The sequence below is a fragment of the Aulonocara sp. 'chitande type north' Nkhata Bay genome, linkage group LG17, assembly GCF_057382095.1.
Source record: "Aulonocara sp. 'chitande type north' Nkhata Bay isolate Kocher_YH1m ecotype deep benthic linkage group LG17, A_spYH_male_GT1.1, whole genome shotgun sequence".
Lineage (NCBI taxonomy): Eukaryota > Metazoa > Chordata > Actinopteri > Cichliformes > Cichlidae > Aulonocara > Aulonocara sp. 'chitande type north' Nkhata Bay.
The window spans coordinates 12085590-12100675 of NC_141360.1; the positions used below are offsets into that span (position 1 = coordinate 12085590).

The 15086-nt window shown below is 38.8% G+C and overlaps 1 protein-coding gene across 4 annotated transcripts; it reads right to left on the bottom strand.

The window, feature by feature from the left end:
• Positions 1–6000: 6000 nt before the first annotated feature.
• LOC147309715 (regulator of G protein signaling 21-like) lies at positions 6001–9201 on the bottom strand. Of its 4 annotated transcripts, XM_086269265.1 has the most exons (6): positions 9040–9201; positions 8735–8931; positions 8378–8437; positions 8012–8076; positions 7692–7858; positions 6001–7524 (listed from the first exon to the last, which is right to left on the bottom strand). In XM_086269265.1, the coding sequence occupies exons 2-6, from the start codon at positions 8812–8814 to the stop codon at positions 7336–7338; spliced, it is 561 nt and encodes a 186-aa protein (XP_086125391.1). In that variant the 5' UTR covers positions 8815–8931; positions 9040–9201; the 3' UTR covers positions 6001–7335. The 4 variants fall into 4 exon arrangements, with proteins under 4 accessions (XP_086125391.1, XP_086125392.1, XP_086125390.1 ...); XM_086269266.1 differs by lacking the exon at positions 9040–9201 and having other exon boundaries at positions 8012–8073; positions 8735–8958; XM_086269264.1 differs by lacking the exon at positions 9040–9201 and having other exon boundaries at positions 8735–8958.
• Positions 9202–15086: the final 5885 nt, after the last annotated feature.

The following is a 15086-nucleotide window of genomic DNA, read 5'->3' on the forward strand; positions in this document are numbered from 1 at the left end:
CTGTCGGCACCGAGCCAAGTGCCGACAGCCATCCTAAAGTTAGCATGGAGCTCCAAACCCTTAATGAAAGATTTGCTCTAGACCATAGGGGGGAAAAAAATCCCTAAGAGCCATTCTGGCTGCTTCACACGCACTCGTTCCAAAACAAATAGGTGATAAAAATAAATTAAAGAAAAGCTTTGGATAGTGTTTGCTTAGAAATTGACTTTCTATATTTTAGCACCAATGTGTGCTACTTGTCTAAAGTTCATCTCATAAACACAAGACAAAATCCCAAGTGGGCAGCTGCAGACACATTCTGCAAACTAACACAAGCTACTATCACCTTTATTTCAAAGCTAGTTTGTCTGCTCTGAAGCACCTGATACTGGTTATTCCTACGTGCTAGGAGAAGCTGATTAATTATTGAAATGAATCGTCAAAAAAAATTATATCATTAGTAAATTGCAGGCTATTTATCATGAATCAGGACACAAAGAAAACACAGATAAATATATATATATGTATTAGTACGAGAGACTCTCCTTTATTCTTCACTGGACATGAGGATACATACATTGTTGAGCACTATTCACAAGTAAGTGCCATTTCTCCTAGTTACGTAATCTAAAGAGGCAGCTTTAGTATCTCAGATGAGGAATTGATAAATCTTTTTTTTTTTCTTCAGGCTGATGCCTCCGCAGAGCCAGTTCCGCTTTACTGACTTTTAACAGTCAGCCCATATAACAGAGAACCAATCATTCAAGCGTTGGAGTTACGTAGCACAAGTGTTGTAATTTCCACAGGACACAAGGCATTTGCTTTGGGATTATGGGTGTAGCTAACACCAGTATCAGCAAATATTAGCCTTCTAAACCATCGGGCTATTTTCGTGATGTAAAATGGACAAGAAATAAACAAAAGGTCCTGGACTTGCTTTGGTATTGAGTTTACCATCCTTGTGTCAAAGACTACATGAAAATGTCTGGTGGCACGAGCTTTCTATCATTTTCTGCATGTACCAAGAACTGCCAGTGTGCTTACCCATGGGGGTATGTACTGTGGAACTGGGGTACTGTGACACAAGAGATCACAAGGTAAAAAAAAAAGTGCCCCCTATAGCATGACTGGTGGAGTGTGTTATCTGCGGAGCATCCTGTGAGTGTCTGTCTATGCCCTTGTTTAGACATTGGATGTGTAATATTGCTGGCTTAAATCCCACTGATGTCATCCTGTCTTTTAAACAGGTACATTTTATGTTAATGTTCCCTGTGGATTCTGAGAGACAGATGCATGAAAATTTCGGAGTCCAAGAATGGAAAGTACATAAAATGGCACATGAGGTCATCACAGTGTATGCTCACTGAGTGCTCATTGAACACATAATGTAGCAATGTGTGCTATCCTTTGTGCAGCCAGACCTGAGCTGGGTGATTTGAATACTTTATTGGCATTTGGTGTGACAAAGTAAGACTATTGCCGCAACTTTTTACTAAGACGGGTTAAGATGCCATCAGATTAACAGAAAGGAGAGGTAATGGCCATGTGAAGTCCCCAACTTTAGGCCTCATCTTGAGTATACAAGTGAAAGCGAAAGGTTCTGCATTGTCACTTATCTCTGACCCCTATTTCCTGTATTTTTCTGTATCAGCAAAGCTAAGATGAGAATAGTATATACTGTCTATTTATGCTTAGTCTGCTGGGCCCTGGGATAGCAAAAACCTCTCCATGGCAACTGATTCTGCTATGTTGTTGTTTTGGCATATTAACAGGAAGTACAGGTTGCTGGCTTACTCATAACAGTGATCCTGTCCAAGTGAAAAAATAAACAGTGGTGCATACTGGCAGCCTGTTTCATTAGCTCAAGCATTTTGCTCTAAATTTGCCTCCATAATTGCTAACTCAGTGGCTTGAGACTCAGGTCCTGGCACATCTTACACAAAGGCTCGAAAGGTTTTGTGTCAGGTGGGCTGACAGAGGATGCCATTTTCAGCACATTCTACTATGGAAAGCTGCTCATTGTATTTTTATCGTCATTATTTATTCATTTGTTTATCATGTGGACATATTTAATTCTCGGAGTCATAAAAGTCGTAGCTGGTCACTGGCAGCAGAGGATGATAAATTTCATGGGTCCACAGGGGCAGTACGGGCAGTCAACAACATAGAGGACAACACTAACCCATAAAAACTCTGAAAGAAATACAAGAGGACATGATATTGCTCAAGAGGCAGACAGAGCCAGCAACAATTCATTGTGGCACCAATAAAATAAACACAAAAGCCGTTTGTTTATATAGTGGAGGCCAGTACAGAGTCAGGGAAAATGGGTAAAAACTACACCTAATCTAATCTGCATCTACAACAAATACCCACATATGCAGATGATGTCACCTACATAGTAACAACTTTTATTTTGCATCTTCAATTGTTCAGTCAATCACTTTTCTCTCAACACCACAGTAATAACCATAAAGTATGAAGCTGAAACATGAAAACCACCAGTTTGTTTTCTTCAACTTTTAGCTGTTAGTTACAGCGTGTAACTCTGGAGCTTTCTTCGATTTCATGTTGGTTATGATTATAGGCACTATAAAAGGCACAATAAGTCACAGATGTCAAAAGACCTCTAAAAAGATGCCATACTAGAATGTGGATTGCCCTTTACACTAAATTTTAGTGTCTTTACACAAGAAACGCTTTAGTCAGTTTGTCAGAAATGGCATCTTTCTTCTAGTCATGTATAAAATCCTTAGAGGCTTAAGTCAAAGGCGTCACTGCCAACTTAAAGCTCACATTTACTCACATAAGCTTACATTTATTTCTGACTTAATGCAAAACACACAAATTAGTTTTTATTAAGTTGGATTTAGTTTTGGTTCTAAATATCAAAAATTGTTGGTATGAACTAAGCTGTCTCACATCTGCAATCCTTAGCAGTGGTACTGTACAGATTGCACTCTAAGCAAATGCATATTAGGACATGCAGTAGCAAAAATATAAGTGACTCTTAATTTAAGTGAAAACAGTCCTGATGCTTCCAAGTAAATATTGGCAGGGTTTCTCTCAGAGGTTTTACAGTACTATGTTCTTTGTCCACTTAAGACTAATGAAGAAATGACTGATGTATTATTTTCTTCGGTCCTCAAACAGCCAGCATTCACAAGCATTTGTAGATATGGCCAATTTTTATTTATTTATTTTTACCTTGTTTGTAATAGGTTTCCCAGTAAATTCTAAACCTTTTCAAATTTCATGCCAAGCTTTTGCATATTAGAAAATATGTCATGTCAAGGGGAAGCTCAAAAGCAACCAATATCTAACACAATAAAATCCATAATATATGCACATGTGACTGTGACGGCAATATGCCTTATTTCACTGTTATTGACCAACCATTCTTGACCTGAGTGGCACTCTTTTATTCAGGGAAACTCAATATTTGCAGCGTGAACTGTGTGACTAGCTGTTGTCAATGAGAAAACATTAAATAGTTACATTACCCATTTGACAATTTCTTTAAAATCTTTTTTTTTATTGTGTGCTGTATTTAGCTGAAATCCTAGCTACAGCAATGCTCATCAATACTTACATCTTTTAGCTACGTTTTCAAAATTAAATTTTCACTGTGGGCTAATTTAGCTGGTTTTCAATCCTTTTATTGGAAACTACAAACAACATTGATCGGTAGTGTTTTGGATGTGAAATGTAAGATGTGGCCAAAGTTGTGTAATGAATTCATACTCTGCAATGGCAGACATGTACTGTATTGGGAAGTCAGACAGAGAGTGCATGCAAAATGCACTGTGTGTACAAATGAAGGCTGCACCCTTAGCATTGATGTTAGTCAAAAGTTACAAGAAATTATTAACACATGCTGCACAGTACCGATATTTTTGGACCACGTTACTGAAAAAAAATTTCCCCCCATTGTGAGGCACTGTCCTTATAGTGTTGACATGCCCACATGAAGGTGCACTTTGCCAGCTGAGCCCAGTCCAACAGTGTATTTGTGAAACAAGCACATAATTAAGTTGACAACAGTGTTGATGGGGGTGCATTTTAATCAAAGACTGTACCACAGCAAATCACCTGCTGCTGTGTTGACAAGCGTCCTGTCCTCAACCACGCAAACCCTGTTGCTGCTTGTGTTTAAGCATGCAGATGATCTTCAAAGGAGACCAAAACAGTTAGCATTGCTTTGGCGGCCTTCTCTGCTTTAGTGTACAACTGATCTCCAAAAGGTGTTTTAATTGTTACTTTGTAAACTTTGTAGAGCAGGTAATAATTTAAATTCCATTGGCTAATGTGGTAACATGCCACATGTGAGCTTTATAATGCATTACTGCCTGTTCATTAGACCTTGGCGGAATGAAACACAGAGAGAAACTTGACCTAAGGCACTGCCAACATTAGATTTTGCACCTTTAAGTGGTGCAAACATACCACATAATAATCCAGGACTGAAAAAAATCAAGCGCTGCAAGTCCTTGAAGGGCCACTTGATGTTGGCCTATAAGCCTGTATAGAAAAGACTGACGTAGATTCCAGTTCTGAAAAGTGAACCCAGTGTGGAAATACTTGAAACTGTGATGGTTTCAAATAGCCAGCAGAGAGCAAATCCTGTATAGAATTTTTTCTTTTTTTTAATCAAAGTTCATTTGTGTAGAAATCTATAATATGATATCTTGCTCTGCAGTAACTAAAAACTATCAAGAAACCTGATGAGATTGCGGTCTTTTGGATTGTCTCAAGTCATAATCAATAAAACATGAGGTTAATTTTGTATATTATAATCAGAAAATCATAAAAGGGCTAATTAGACCATTAAATCATCAGAAAAAGTAGTTACAGTGGTCACAGGGAGCTGGTTTTTAAGGGCTTCCTCAGGGCCATTAAAAACCACTTGTCATCTAGTTTCACTTATCATGCCTGCACGCTACATCAGTCATTTTATTTACAGTCTATGGGCTGCCTCCAAACAATCCACATAGACTTGCATGGAAATTTTTTACAGCTCAGCTCTTTACATTTTATTACTTAAAACCTAAAACTTAAAGTTTGCATTATTATGGGTTCACTTTCTCACCCTATTATGGTCTCTTTTTGCTGTAAAAAAAAAAAAAATCAAGATAGCGATGGCCATAAAGCTAAAATTGAGTATATTAAATGCCTACGTTACTTGAAGGTGACTCACACTATCATTTTATCGAGTCTGTGCATCAAGCCCAGTGTGAAGATACTGAAAAATTATAATTTTGGCACAGAATTCTTTAAAATTACCACAAAAAAAAGTTTGTAATGATTGTGTATTTTATTGTGTATTGTGTGAATATCATGTCACATCTTCAGCCTTTGTGAGCCTTGTTAATCTGCTCCAGTGACGCCTGTTCAGCTGCACTACGTTCCAGGAAGGAACAGAGAAGGTACAAAGTCAGGCAGAGAAAATCTCATTTCTCACAATGTCTGATTTCACAAGAAACTGGAAGTTCGTGCCTTCCTTTTTCTGAAACAGCACATATCTGTTACGAGCTTAATTTTCAAGACACCAGATGCCTTTCAGTGATTGAAAAAAAAGAGGATAGCAGGAAACTGCGAGAAATCAATATATTGGTCCGATATCTTTAGAGATTTTTTTTTTCTAATGTCATTTCATAAACTGAAATTAAAACTAGAAGTTAACACTCTTTGTGATCTTTGAAAGGATTTTGTTAAGTTAATGAGCTTAATCTGTACTTAGGTACATACATTCCCATGCATACATGTTTGCATGCAAATGTTTGCATATGTCTGTTATAACATAAAACCCACAACCACGTGCAAACATCCCATTTCTTTTTGAATGAAATGCGTTAAGAACTGTTTCACTCTAAGTGTCTTGAAGCCTTCTATAAATAGACCACAAAACTGTAATCAGAATTCTAAAAGTGACATTGTGAGTGAGAAGGACCTACACCGCAGGGTGGTGCACAACACTGAAAAATTCACTTAGTTGCAGGTAGGCAAATAAAATAATGTAAATGTGGTTCAATGTAATAATTTAATGTAATTCAAATCCCTAACAAGTTTAACAAGTACTTAAACACTGCAGCAAACTTTGTACTCAAATGGTGACAATGAAAAATAAATAACACAACATTGAACTTTTTAAGTTAACTTAACTATCAGCTCCCTAAGAGTACATTCACACAGTGCGCTTTGGACATCAGCAATCGGGCCTATTCTCATGGTATAAAAGGAGTTTTGACATCCCGGCATGCAATGTGAGACATCCTATTTCTATAATCATTCCACGCCAGAAAACTTAAATAAACAAAATCACAACTCATGACATTTCAGCGTTGTAAGGTTTCTGCTTAGATTTTAGTCTTTACACGCTGCGTCACTAGGCTAGACGTCAGCGGCTAGAAACGGCAAGTTCAGATCCCACACAAAAAATATACATGATTAGGCTTCTTGCAATCACAAAACTATACCATTAATAGTTATTTTTATTGAAACAAACTATTTTTACTTTTTGTAGTTTCAAAACAACCCTAAAGGATATTAAATATCGGCACAAAATAACGCCTATAGACAGCTTAAACTAAAAAAAAACCTAAATCATCAGTTTTTCAAACCCCATATCGGTGCAATCTACATTATTTAAAAAAAAACCCAGAAAGTGTCCATGAGTGGCTCTTGCTAGGTGGCCTTCTGCATGCTTTTACTGATGATTGCTTATCAGTGTTAAATCTATAGATTTGTTGTCTTCCTTGGTGCTGTCATCCCGTAACTGGGCGGCTCTTTTCATGACAGCTTATTCTGAATCAGTGACGGTTAAAAACACTACATCTAAAATGCTCGCTCTCTTTCCCTCTTTACACACGCATACACACAGTTTCTCAAGTGTGACCGTGACATGTTACATCCTCTATCCTTATCTGCATAGGAAACACGTCTCCAAAAAAGGCCAAAGGGCGTCTACTGAATGGTTTGCTTACGCAGCTCTACAGTCAGACCGAGAGGCAACCAGCCCGCTGATTCATTCACTGTCAAAAGTGCGCACACAAACTCATGATCCAGTGCGAAAATGCACACTACATGCTTGATATTGAGAAATCTGCCTGTGCTTCTCATTCTTATATAGTCCTCGTGTGTGATGCTAAGTGTGAGGTGGCAGGGAGTCGGGGGGAGATACTTCCGTGACGGGGCTTGAGGGCTGATTCTGGACACTGAGGAACAAGTCCTCTGCACGCGTGTGCTGCGCCGGTTGGCCCTTCTTCCATCTTTGTTGTCAGTCCTTCCACCTGAAGGAGCTCAAACATTCCAGTTATGGGTTTTATGTCCTTTCTCTCCCCTCCTCTTGCCGTGCTTTCATCCCTTCATGGCGTCGGCGGCGAGGCTCTCCAGAAGAGTTCTATAAATGTCCGAGCGGAGGAACCGCGGGTACGAGTCTCTTTCCATCAACCCGTAAACGATCTTCTGAGCGTCGTCAAAGCAGTGCATGGTGGGAGTCTTGACGTTCCTTTTGATCTGCTCTCGGGTGTGATAGTCGATGTTGATCTGGAATGAAGCACAAAGGTAGGAATGAGGGGATTTGAGCCAAGAGCAAAAGATGTGAGATTCAACATTTCAGCTGGCACTTCTCTCCTCTTTCAGAGGACTGCTTGCACTGACATATAAAGACAATATGTAAGGGAAACGGTGTCTGTGTGTGACTCTGAAGTTACCTCTTTAGGCGATTCTGCTTTAATGAACTGCTCATAAATCTTCTTGGCTCTTGAGGACATTCGGAATGAAGACTTGATCTTTTTGTAGTCCTCACACGTGAGCCAGAACTCAATGTTCTCGTCACTGTATTCGGACTTGAGAAAGTTGCGAAAAGTAGCCAGTCCATCTGAGGTGAAGCAAATAAAACAAGCCCATTTTCAGCTTTTATTTAAAACAAAAAAAGAAGAAAAAACCCAAATCAGTCTGCCCAAACTGTCATTCTTACAAACACAATATTGTTTTAGCAGCATTCTCACTCTCAGGGGGAAAAGGAACCTACATTTAGACTCGAGAAGCTTTTCCAGTGACTGTGACCATTGTTGGGTATCTTCTAAACTTAGCCTGCTGGGAGAGAATGCAAGTTGGATTACTTAACAGAATCAAATTTGAGCAAAGCGAAGCTGTAAAGGGTGCGAGTCACACAGAAGCACACTCATTAAGAAAGCATAGCAGATGGGCTTATCGAATTCAGACAAAAATGCCGAACCCTGGGATATGCCGGGTTGGTGTGCGTGCTGTGCCAAAGCAAACATGGTGTCTCAGGATCATTTGAATCCTTTCAATGATGCCATAGATGGAAATCATAGGCGCAGGCTGGCTATTTTAAAACTGAAATGTATGCAAAACACTCCATAAGTCTCCTTACCTCTCAGAGCTGGAGGAGTGAGAGAACATGCACTGGAGTCGGCACATAAAGTTCTTTCCACTGTGTAGGGAATAAAAAATATATGAATATATCCCTGTTGCGTTTATTGCTGTTCGATTAGCTTCCAATGAATGTGTCAAAGAATGTTAGGAGGGCTGGTGTTTAGAAAAGACAGTGACTTGTGCCGTTATATAAGATGAATGGCTATTGTCAGAGATAGTATGAAGTATTTTTAACATATTTTTTATGTCACCACACTATTTGTTATTAAACAGCTCGAGATTTTCTCGTCAAGCTCCAAGTCAGCACATTTACTGGAAACTCCAGCTCAGCGTTAAAGTCAAAAGTTTCACTCACATGTTTTTGTTTCTCTTCCTGTCATCTCTGTCCATGATGAAGCGCTGTGTGTTGGGTGGTTCGACGATTAAGCTTGGCATTGTTTTATTAAGTCCACTCTCTCGGGCTCTCGGTCCTGGTCATGCTGTGGCTGAGAGACACTTAGGAGGATTCCCCCTGCAATGCAGCTTTTTATACCAAGGTTTCCTGTTGACGGTCTGGGGTTGATGGGATACATCAGAAGCTTAAACTAAAGAGGAAGCACCCCTTCCTTCCCTCCCTCTCCTCCTCCTTCTACCTCACAGTTAGAAACAACACATACTCACTCGGTGCTTTGCATGCATGTCTCCCTCCCTCGCCTTGATGCCTTACTCCCTATTATGTCTCTGCTTCTTTTCCTTCCCTTCTGCTGTTGCTGCTCCTTCCCGCCTCCTAACCGGACTAGCCAAACAAACAGCACTCTCTGTGGCTGAAAGCTTGCTGTGTTCCCATTATTTTTAGTCTGCCAGCACAGATGCAAATGACAGCAACAGTGACTTTGATAGGCAAATCGTGACCTTCGCACGCTGTTTGTGTAGTGAGTCCATTAAATGGGATGTAAAAGAGAAGGCGGTTGAAACCAAATATTGGGATTGTCCTTCTGTCTTTCATATTTAACATTTTTTGATCCCAAAAAAGGGAAATTCGTCAAGATGTGGTAGAAATGTGCACAACACAAGGCTACAGTCATGAGTGAGAAAGAGGAAACAGCAAATTGATTGCAACAGAGAGGCTCCGCAAGGCAGGAAGCCAGAAAGACTGTCAGAACATCATATCCTGACCACTCTCATCTTTCAGCTGCAGAGTTATTACTTTATTATTGAAGCCTTCCACCATCGTCAAACTGCAGGCGGAAATCCTTATATGGTGGCTAAAACTAGTGTAAAAGGCGGGAAAAAAAAGTTGCAGCTTTAATCCAATGCCAAATATCTCCAGAAAATATAGAAGGGTTTGGAAGTGCCTCAAAAAACAGAGGGTATTCTGTCAGCCCTCACATCAAGCACGATTTGTAAACTACAGAAAAAATTACAAAAGAAAAGAAAGAAAAGAAACGTACAGTTAAATTTTAGGCAGATTTTACCGTTAAAATGAAGAAAGTGTAACATCAACCCACACAAAAGGTAGACATCCAGCAAAGTCAAGTACTATGATAATGAGCATGATGTCATTGCCAATGTCAGAGACCCATACATATTTGAAGGGCCCCAATGTTTTACATTTGAGCCTGTTATTTATTTAAGGGACAGGGGAACAGACGAGAAGTGAGGAGAACCAACCGAGGTCAGCCAGAACTTGTGGCTGTGGCCAAAGAACCTTTAATGAACTGGATGGGGTCTTGGCAAGAACTAGCATTAGCTGAAATTAGCATTAGTTGTGGTGACCCTTCACATTTCATGTTCCTTTCAGTTTTGCGGTGATCTACAACAGATATTTTCTCTGGCATTTAAGTAGACGTTTCTGCTGATAATTGTAGCACAGAAAAGAACTGTGGGAATTCAAATCCCAAACTCTTATCTTAAAGATAAACTAATTTATGTGTTTGTCTTTCGGCTACATCTGAAGGTTTCAAGTAAACTGTTTGGAGCAAATGGTTGGATGAGAACAGTGTGCTCTTTAGTAGAGTAAATGTCAGAAGGCATTCTTGGTCTCATGCTCATGCTTGAAACTTCTAAATGTGCTAACGATATTGCCAGAGAAAGCCCCTGGTTTAAGGTGTTGTCAGTCAAGGTTTCAAATGATGATTGTTGAGCGAAGGTCTTTGTTTGAAACCCACCTTAAGATGGAAGCGATTTGTCTATTTGGATAGACAAATGGATGCTGGGCTTATACAGGTGTGGTCAGAAGTTTACATACATTTATTGGAATGGATATAATTGGAATTTGGGGCTTTTCTGGATTTTTCTTAGCTGTTCTTTTTCTGGTGTGAAATAACTGTACAGCATACTTTTAAATACTTAAATAGTCTTTAATCACTTTAAAAAACAAGAACTGGGTATACAACTTTGAATTTATTATGGATATTTTCCTAATCCACACAGGGTGAAAAGTATATACACAGGCTCAAACAGCCTGTGTATATACAGTCCAAGCAGGTTAGCGAATACCTAAGAGGGAAAATGGTAGATGTACACAAATTGAGAAGTCTTCTTTGGAGCCATTTCTAAACAATTGCAGATCCCAAGATCAAGATCATCATAACATAAGTAGAATTTTTATAGATGTGACACAACTTTGTCAAGCTATAGAAGAAGACCCAGGACATCATTCTTAGAAAAGCAGAAACTGGTTAGGATGTTTGGGAACAAACAGGGACTGCCATTTATTGGAAAAAGCAGGAACACCAGTCTCACTGTCTATTATGAAGCAAGTTTTACATCACTACAAACTGAAAGAGCGCCAACCATGAAACAAGCCCCTGTTTCAAAACCAACCATGCCTTACTGAAACATGCAGTCAATCTTGACAAGCCAAATGCCTCACGAAGAAATTCTTATGTTCATGCAAGATAAAGATTGACCTATTTGGCCACAATGACGCTATGTTTGGAAGAGTAAAGGTGAGGGATTCAAACCTAAGAACACTGTACCAGCTGTCGAGCATGGTGGTGGTAGCTTCATGGGTGGGTCTGTTTTGATGCCAGGAAAGTGGATGCAGTAATGAAGGAAGAATACTTCCAAACTCTTCCAACTTCCGCTCAGATGAACAGCTAGATTGTTGAAACTTGAGCACAAGTTGGAACTGCCTTCTTAAATGGCCTTGTCAAACCCCCGACTTCAACCCTGATTAAAATTTGTGTACTACACTTAAAAGCCAGGTCCATTCCAGGGAACCAACCAATTTATGAGGAAATGTGCCAAGAAAAGTGGTTAAACATACAGCCAAAATTACACCAGAACCTTTTTGATTGCTACAAAAAGCGTCAGGTCAAGAGCAACTTGTTAAGAGACATTTAACCAAGTAATAATATTTGAGCCTGTGTGGATTTGAGAAAATCCAAAAATAAATTCAGTTGTGCACCGAATTCTTGTTTTTTTTTTGTTTTTTTTAGAATGATTAAAGATGTATGCTGCACAATTGTTACACAATGGAAAAAAAAAATCATAGAAATTGTTAGAAGCCCAAAATTACCATGATATTTATGACCATGAAGAGTTTAAGTAAACTTTTAACCACAGCTTCATTATTATTGTTTTTGGAGTCCACCTATAACAAAATTTGAAAAGAAAAAAACATCCCTGATTTGAATTTTATCATTTGTACAGCACAGGAACTCTTCCAGGAAGTTCCTATTTGACTAGAGCGCTTATAGGTCTAGTTTGCATATGGGACCTCCTCCTGTCTGTCAAGATGAAGGGGCTACAACTGGGCTAAAACACATTGTACTGGCATATGCTCGCAATTCGGGTAGTTTGCAGCAAATCTTCATATATGCCTCAGTTTGTATATAGTAGCCTGTTTGATTTTGATACCCTTTGGGCTTCAACACTCTGGTGGTCAGTTTGGCACAAGTTGAAGTTTGCATGTAATTTGCAATGGCTTTTGATCTGCAGAGTTGCAGAACTTTTCAACAGCATTGCTTTCACTGCAATGTATCGCCCAGTGTAGGAAAACACAATTATGGGACATTAAACAAGCAAGGCCGCTCTGGGTTATCACTCATTGGTTACAACTCTAATCAATGTACTGACAATAGTCACTATGGTCAGTTTACATTTAAAGCAAAAATAGATCAGGTTATTATCAAATGTAGCCCATAGCCTTGCACTTCCATGTAGACCCTAGCTGGGAGTGTGACAGTACTGAGTCACACCATCTGCCTCTGCCTTCACATGTTGCAGAAGATTTCCTACTGATTTTGTATAGAGAGAGGATGTTGGTGCTTTATTCATTCTCATCCTTGACCACATAGCACAGAAATGTATGTTCACCCCCCCCCCCCCCCCCCCAAATCAATAGAAACAGCTTTGCATTGACATTGTAGCAAATACACAAAACCAGACAAAAATAGCAACTCTGCAATCTTATTAATATTTGGTAGTGTGAATAGATTTACTGTTAGAGGTGTGAAAGCCCAAAGCAAGTGCATTTCACAGATCTAAGATGCGAACTTTGGTTCCTAACTGGGGAATTTGAAGTCTTTAAAGCTTTTTGAAAGCTTCCACTCGAAACCTGATGCCATAGGCTACCCTGTTATAATCTACCCTTAGGCTTTGCCTCACTGAGGCTTCCCTTTTTTGCCCAAACACGGTTATAAGTACTGAGGCGTTGCGATAGTCACCAAACACTGAGAGGTGAAAGCTGCATTCCCTGTCTGAAGTTAAAATGTGGACAAGCACATCAGTGTATAAGATTTAACATTCAGCATCCAGCTCTTATAGGAAAGTTCCTCCCGACCGTAACCGTCTTGACTAACACTGTGCCAGCAGCAGTACTCACTTCCTTTTCGCTACCATGGTAACGGTTGTGGGCTATGAGAAAACAGTGACAGATTGTGTGCCATGTGATGGAGGAGATGTGAGACCTCTGTCGTTTATCAGGAACAACCCGTGACACTCTGTGTACTGAGAGTTTTCTGACGTACGACTGTACACCTGCAAATAGTTTCAGCCCAAAATTACAATCAAAACCAAGTCAACCATAACATTTCCTACAGTATCCACATAAAATTAGAGTGAGCACTTTCAACCTTTTCATAGCACACATGGATTTTGTCCTGCTTTAAAACTAATTTTAACCTTTTAACTTAATTGTAATGCTTTCAGAGTTTACATTCAAAAAATTATTCCACAAAATACTGACTTTATTAAGCAATTTGCTTACATGTAAATTTTCCATGTAATTTGCTACATATGTAATAATAATGTAAAACATTAAATTTAATGGAATCTGTTGATTGGTGTACATTCGGTTTATACCAAGAATATTTTTTAATGCTTAATTATTTGATTAATTATACCTTTAAATTGAACATTTCAGTTGCATTTTACACAAAATTATTGCTTTATGTTCATGAGGGAAAAGTATTTTTTTCTTTTTTTGTGTGTAATTATGAGATTAAGGATCCAAAATAAACTTTCCAACAGCTATATCTCTGAAACACAAGTGGCCCTGGATATAATAAAAAAAAAAATAATATTGTTATTAAAAGAAAGAGTTGTGGTTACTAGTCCATAGAAAAATAGTATGAGTGGGTGTGTCTCTATAAAGATATTTCTCCCTGCAGTAGGTTGGTGTCTGAAGCTTTCTGGTTTCTCTCTGCGACTATGAAACATGGATTTTGGGACATGACTAATTGTAGGTTCAGTTGCAAAGTTTTAAAGTTTGCATTTTCGCTGTAGTCAGCTCGGCAACTTAAAACTGGAAGAGCGAGCGGCTAATTTGACTGAGACTTTATCATCCTTTTTTCAATCTAATGGCAACCATAGTTTACAAAATGAACATGATATAGAAAACACTTCAGTCTAGAGACTGATACCATAGAAAGTCTTTATTGAGGTCATACATCGAGGAAGCCAAGGGGTCATGTTCCCATAGAACCATAAAGGATGTTCTGCTGTTATACTGAGTGTATGATTTCTGTTTCTATTTCCCTCAATGTCCAAATAGCATTAGAGCAACCTTTCTCACATCAAAGTAAATAGTTTGCATGGAAAGCAATAGCCAAAACCTTTGGCTTTTGTCTGAAAACGTAAATCTACCATCGCTTTTTAAAATCCATATGCATTTCTATCTAATGACTAGTAACTAGAACAGGCAAACTCAAACTGAATATACACCTAAAGGCCCAATCTGTCGTCCCTATAATGGCAGCTGACTAACAGACTGGGATGTGTTTAGACTCAACTGCCATGACACAAATATTTGTGTCATGCTGAAGTGGATGTTGATTGTAAACTAGCTAACATGGGGAAACAATATAGCAACATAGTTTCAAAGCCTTCTTCACTTGTGTTGGAACTACAAAAAAGTGAGCTTCATAGTTTGTTTTCATACCTTTCATTGGTGTTCTCTTTCATATGGTAGTACATGAACTCTGGACTTTCACCTTTATGTTAAAAACAGAGCAAATGCCTCAATATAGTATTTTAAAAATAGGATTTTCAGTCATAAAGCTATTAGTCTTTGACCAGATAGGGTTCAAATATCCTTTTGAGTAATGGTATGAGGCGCTTACTGTTGTAAAAAATATAAGCTACTGTCCTTTTATTATCAAGTCTGATAAGTGATGAAGCAGATTCTCTATGACCACGTCCTCTTTTTTTGCCCCACAGTACTCATCATGGTTGGAAAAACTGCTTAAATTTGTTAACAACATCAGGCCATGAGTACAAAC

What these genes read in the sequence shown, in the direction of transcription:
- LOC147309715 (XM_086269265.1), bottom strand. Translation starts at nt 8,814, where the DNA reads ATGCCAAGCTTAATCGTCGAACCACCCAACACACAGCGCTTCATCATG. An exon ending in CACTCCTCCAGCTCTGAGAG is followed by an intron (nt 8,077 to 8,377) that starts GTAAGGAGACTT and finishes ATTCTCTCCCAG; the next exon opens with CAGGCTAAGTTTAGAAGATA. An exon ending in AAAGCTTCTCGAGTCTAAAT is followed by an intron (nt 7,859 to 8,011) that starts GTAGGTTCCTTT and finishes GCTTCACCTCAG; the next exon opens with ATGGACTGGCTACTTTTCGC.